General features: G+C 38.3%; 1 protein-coding gene across 1 annotated transcript in view; it reads right to left on the reverse strand.

Annotated features, from left to right (window-relative positions):
* LOC124863026 (syntaxin-binding protein 4-like) overlaps nt 1–6,000 on the reverse strand; it is a 136,118-nt gene that overhangs the window by 44,907 nt on the left and 85,211 nt on the right. Inside the window, exon 9 of the mRNA XM_047357266.1 lies at nt 4,717–4,789. Coding sequence (XP_047213222.1) covers nt 4,717–4,789 — 73 coding nt within the window. The remainder of the gene's footprint in view (nt 1–4,716; nt 4,790–6,000) is intronic.

Genomic DNA, 6,000 nt, shown 5'->3' on the forward strand with positions numbered 1-6,000 from the left:
AGCCACCCCAGCTCCACCTCAGAAAGGTGACTAGTCTGTCTCTTTTGTCCTAAAGGTCAGGGACCATCAAAGTAAAGTTAGTAACTTTAAAATAGCTTTACAGTTGCACAACTAACCTCTCTTTATGTGAATATACACACTGTAATGGCAAATAATTGACTGTGCTCACACCCAGAATGGAAGGTAGGTGTCACACAAATCGGAAACCTTGTCTCCTGCCATGATTCAAATGATGTGGAAGTATGGTAAAGCTTCCAAATAAATTTCTGTTGGGTTTAAGCTTTTTGTATAGTGTAGAAACATCATTGGGTTGTGTAGTTGTAACACCAGTGTACCAAAGATACATTCATGTTTTATTCCTGAAGAATATTTTAGGGGGATTTCTGGTGCATTTTAAAATGTGAACACTTCCTGTTTTGCTGTATAACCTAATATTAGTGTTGTGCACTTTTATTGAAACAGTTCAAACTTTATTTTCACCAGTGTAAAAACTGATTTTGTTTGTTCTGAGTTTCCGGTTACGAGATTCTGAGCTAAATTCACACTCCCAAAATGACTAAGTTAATGTTTATCATTGAGCAGAATCCTCGCCTAGCAAATCAGTTGAATGGCTTCTACTGCAGGTAAGAAAAGCAGCAGTTCACACCTCAACCCAACTCCTCCACATCCCATTTAGACAAATGTTTGCCATACACCATCCTCCCCCCTACCTTCAGACCCACTGCCTGCACCAAGGCTATCAGGGGAAGATGTGAATAGGCTCTTTCAGCGCCTGAAAACAAAGAAGCCTTCAGGACCTGATAATGTCTCCCCATCATGCCTGAGAATCTGCGCTGACCAACTGGCCCCCATCTTTACTGAGATCTTCAACGAGTCACTGGAGCTGTGTGAGGTTCCCTCCTGCTTCAAACGCTCCACCATCATCCTAGTACCAAAGAAACCCACCCTCACAGGATTAAATGACTACAGCCCTGTCATCTGTGGTCATGAAATCCTTTGAGCGACTGGTGTTAAAGCACCCGAAGGACATCACAGGTCCCCTGCTGGACCCCCTGCAGTTTGTCTACCTGACAAACAGGTTGGCAGATGATGTAGTCAACTTGGGACTACACTTCATCCTGAAACACCTCGACCACCCAGGGGTGTACACCAGGATCCTGTTTGTGGACTTTAACTCTGCCTTCAACACTATCAGCCCAGACATCCTCCATCAGAAGCTCATCCAGCTCAAAGTACGGCCTCCACCCGTCAGTGGCTCACCAGCTTCCTGAAGGACCGGCAGCAGCAGGTGAGGCTGGGGAGCAAAGAACCATCATCACCGGTGCACTCCAGGCGTGTGTTCTCCCCCCTCTCCTCTTTTCCCTCTACACAAATGACTGCACCTCAGCAGAACCGTCTGTGAAACTCCTGAAGTTTGAAGACACCACTGTTATTTATCCAGGACAGTGATGAGTCTGTATACAGACAGGAGGTGGATCAGCTGGTACACTGGTGTGGTCAGAACCACCTGGAACTTAGCTCACTCAAGACTGTGGAGATGGTTCTCACACATAGACAATGTTCAGATGAAGGTCCACCAGACACTGTACATCCTGAGGCAATTCAAGAAATACAACCTTCCAGAGGAACTGCTGGTCATCTTTTACACTGCCATAATTCAGTCTGTCCTGTCTTTGTCCATCTCAGTGTGGTTTGGCTTATTTACAAAACAGGACAGGTCCCTGACTGCAACGAACAATAAGGGCTGCAGAGAGAATCATCAGGGCTTCCCTCTATCCAGGACCTATACAGGTCTAGGGTCAGGAAAAGAGCAGCTAAAATCTCTGCTGATCCCACACACCCTGTACACAAACTGTAAAGGCTTTTACCTTCAGGTCGGACCTACAGAGCACTGTCTGCTAAAACCAGCTGCCACAGAGACAGTTTCTTCCCCCAGGCTGTGTCTCTGATGAACACTTGACAGTCAGAGTTCCAGAACACCAACAACACCATGCATACTTGGACTGATCTGATTCTGATAATAATATTTCCTTAAATATGATTTAATATTTCTTTAATAATATTTCTATAAATATTATTTTACGAAAAAAGCAGCTCATTAAACACCATTGAGAATTAGCCATCCAAAAAGTTGGTTTTATTCAGCAAATATTATTTTATTAAAATAAAGTTTTATCTGATCTTGTATTGTGAATGGTTGATTGAAGGTATACCAATTATTGCTTAAGTTAGTTCCAAGACTAACTTAACTTCATTTCCAAATTCTATAATCAAGAACATAGATAATGTTTGGTTCTCAAACATAAATAACAATGAATGGTAATGTTGCATCCTTTTATTGGTCATGGTTTTTAACCACTTGTTCATATTATATATAGTTAACAGTCAGTCAATCATTTTCTATACCGGTTCTTCCATAGTGGGTTGCGGGGAAGCTGGTGCCTATCTCCAGCAGTCTATGGGTATGGTTACACCCTGGACAGGTCACCAGTCCATCGCAGGGCAACACACAAACAACCATGCACACACTCATTCAGACCTAAGGACAATTTAGAGACCAATTAACCAAACAGTCATGTTTTTCGACTGTGGGAGGAAACCGGAGTTCCTGGTGAGAACCCACGCATGCACGGGGAGAACATGTAAACTCCACGCAGAAAGACCCCAGGCCAGGAGTCAAACCCAAACCTTCTTGCTGCAAGGCAACAGTGCTACCAACTGCACTACCATGCAGCCCATGTTTATAGTCGGCAGTCCTTAATTTTTCATTTTTCTTGGTAGTTTACTTGGATTGTTCTAGTATAATAAAGAGTTTGTTGATTGAAATATGTTTGACTTTGAGTTGACTTATTGTTGTTAATAAATTGTTGAATTTTAAGAAATTGTGTGAATTTATTCCATGTGTGTACATGAATGAATTTTGCTGTTCAGTAATGTAAGAAGACGTTTCACCCTTTTCCTCCTAATACCACCGCCTTATTGGGCTGGTATTCACAGGACAACACTTAACAGACCAAATTATTATTTAATAAAATATTGAATTATAAATATTAAATAATATAATCATAATCACAACATCACCCTTCTCCATTTTTAGTCAGTGGCATTTAGCATCTGTTTGAGTGTTTTTGGAAGAATATTTAACATTTTAAGGTTTTGCTACTTATTTAAAATTAAACAAAATTCTAAAAAAAAGTTGCTACTTAAGGGCGTCATTAATTAAATGGTATGGTATGACATGAAAAGTATTTATTTTTTATTCAAGCCACTTTCGAAGCTGTCAATGGTTGAAGCTATGTTGTTTTGAATTTTTTCCTTTTTTGATTTTTCCAAATATCAGCTTAAAAACCACCTCCGTACAGGTAAGTTAAAAACATCTGTGCTTTCATTGCTGGCATTTCTACATGTATGAGGGTCAAAAAGAAAACTTTAATGTTCAGATGTGTTTGTGCACAAAACTACTTATTCTGCATGGGTTCTGTTATATGTTTTTAGGGCAGTATACCATAAATCCCATTGAATATTGTATATGAAACATAATCTGATTACTGCACAAGCAGATGAACAGAAATCCCTCACTGGAACCTACCCTTTCAGGTCTGATCCAGTACATTTTGTTTGTTTGTTTACATACTGCTTGATTGAACTATACTCAAAATGCAATCATGTAGTAATGACCATTTAACCCTTGCATTCTCGCTAGAGGTAATTATGTCCTAATTATGCTGCTGTATCTAATTAACTGTAGTTCCTGAGGAATCTAACGTCTTGACAGCATATTAAATGATCTAGTCAATCACAATAATTATGCAAAACATATACATACAGATTTTGCATCTTGTTTCTTCCTTATTAAGCCTCCAATACAGTTCTTCTAAGAACAATGTTTTATCATATTATTATGTTATAATGCATTGAAGTATTTTTCACCTCGCTGAGTACTGAAAGGTCCCCTACTGCGTTTTATTTTCAATAAACCCCACGCTTTCCATTCAACCTAATCCCAAATCTCTGTCTGGGAGCAAATGTTCCCTGTTTTTCATTCTCAGATCAGACAGTTTATCTAATAAGAGTTTGCTTGCTGAGGCTTAAAAACAAATTACAGGAAACCTCATCTCTGATTTGGCAGGTGTTTAATACATTCTGAAAGGTAATAGGTGGCACAGCTTCTTTGTTAAACTATGTTATGTAAGTGGGGTTGAAGGTGAAAATAGTGACTGAACAATTTCAAATTATTTTAACACAAAACACCTTTATTCTGCTATTGTAGTTAGTTCTTAAGACAAATTCAAGTAATGAGGAAAATAAATGATTGTGTTTTCAGAGTCTGTTAGTGTTGAACAGCATTCATATAAAAAAAACAGAATTTCTAACCTTTAACTTGACCAAAGCTTTAGAGATTTAAAATACTTGTGTCATTTTCAGTCCTTCATCTGGACATTAATTCTCAATGCTGACAAGCAATAACTGGAAGTGAAAGTATGATAAAAAAAAACCCAAAACCAAACAAACTGAAAGTAAAATTAAAAGAGTGAGAGAAGGTCAGCAGACACTGAGGATGCTTCATAAACAGTACTGGTAGTGTTTTGCAATGGTTGCTATGAGGGTTTCACAAAGGTTTGCATGGAGATGGGTAATGACCTGATTAGATGGATGGTGCAGTTTTACCATAGCATACCAGCGCAAAACTGAAAACAAATATGAGATTAGTTTTACCTGAAATATGAATATCTGGAGGACAGATGTCTGGAGAGGGTGAAGAGACTAGAGCTGGCTCCTCTGCACAGATCTGTACCAAAGCAACCAAACAGAAATTATTGAAATCAAATTCAATTCAATTAAAAGATACTTCATTAATCCCAAAGGGGAAATTAAATGTTGTTGTAGCTCATATTATACAGGTTTCTTCAAAGAGAGAAAAAAACTGTATAATATGAACTACAGCAACATTTGTAGCATATGTAGAGTTTGGAAGCAGAACATTGAATATGAATAGTAAAAAGACCTTAGTCCCTTTTTAGGTAATGCCTTAGAATACCAGGACACAGTGACTTAGATAAACATCACTATTTAAACTATTATGCATCTACTGAACAATCAGGAATGAAGCTCATTATTTTATCATCATAAGGAGAATCTTCAAGTCAACCATTTCAGATCCCTTTGGAGACTTCTTTTTCAAAGTCATTAAAACAAAATGAGTAATAGTTTGGGAATTTTGGGCTTTTTTCTTCTTTTTAACAACATTTATTCTAGAGATATGATAAATGACAAGCCTAAATTAACGAGTAAAATCAGATCCTCTAATTAAAAGGTTGAAAATGCAAAAAATGCAGATTAGTCCTAGTTCTGCACACAAATTGTATTATTCCACCTTTATTTTGAAACAGCCTTTAATTTTTAAATTACCAATGTAGCTTTTTGGTTTGAGTAGCTGCTGTAATGGAAAATTCTTTTAAAGTGCTCTGATATTCCCTTCACCTCTCTCATTTGTTTCTGTGTTGTATCACTCACAGGTGACCTTCCATCTACCTCTCACCTCTGACCTCTGTGTTTGATTAGTGTTCTGTTTTTTAGAGCAGATGGACTCTAAATTCAAATGCTGGAGAGTTTTATGGTTAACCCTTCCTGAAGTGTATATTTCAAGGGAAGGTAGATGGGTGGCCTCATAAATAACTTTGTTAACTCTGACCCGGGGAGGGTCTAGGGGCCATATTTCTAAAACTCCTTGAAGTTGAGATAACACCCTCATTTTTAGTATAAATACTGTTTGTGATTTCTGTTCGTTGCTCTGTTTAACTGACTTGCTCGGTGACAGAGTCATTCAAACGCTGAATGCCTTTGAATAAAACTTATTAAGACAAAGTCCGGATTTTCTCTTCTTGTGAGTCAACTTCTCTCCACTTTGATAAGAAATTTCACAACAATTTTAGCGTCACGAACAGGATCTAACGTGCCAGAGGAGACCGCAGGAGGGGACACGGATTACGGAGGCTATAC

This window comes from Girardinichthys multiradiatus, chromosome X, assembly GCF_021462225.1.
Source record: "Girardinichthys multiradiatus isolate DD_20200921_A chromosome X, DD_fGirMul_XY1, whole genome shotgun sequence".
Lineage (NCBI taxonomy): Eukaryota > Metazoa > Chordata > Actinopteri > Cyprinodontiformes > Goodeidae > Girardinichthys > Girardinichthys multiradiatus.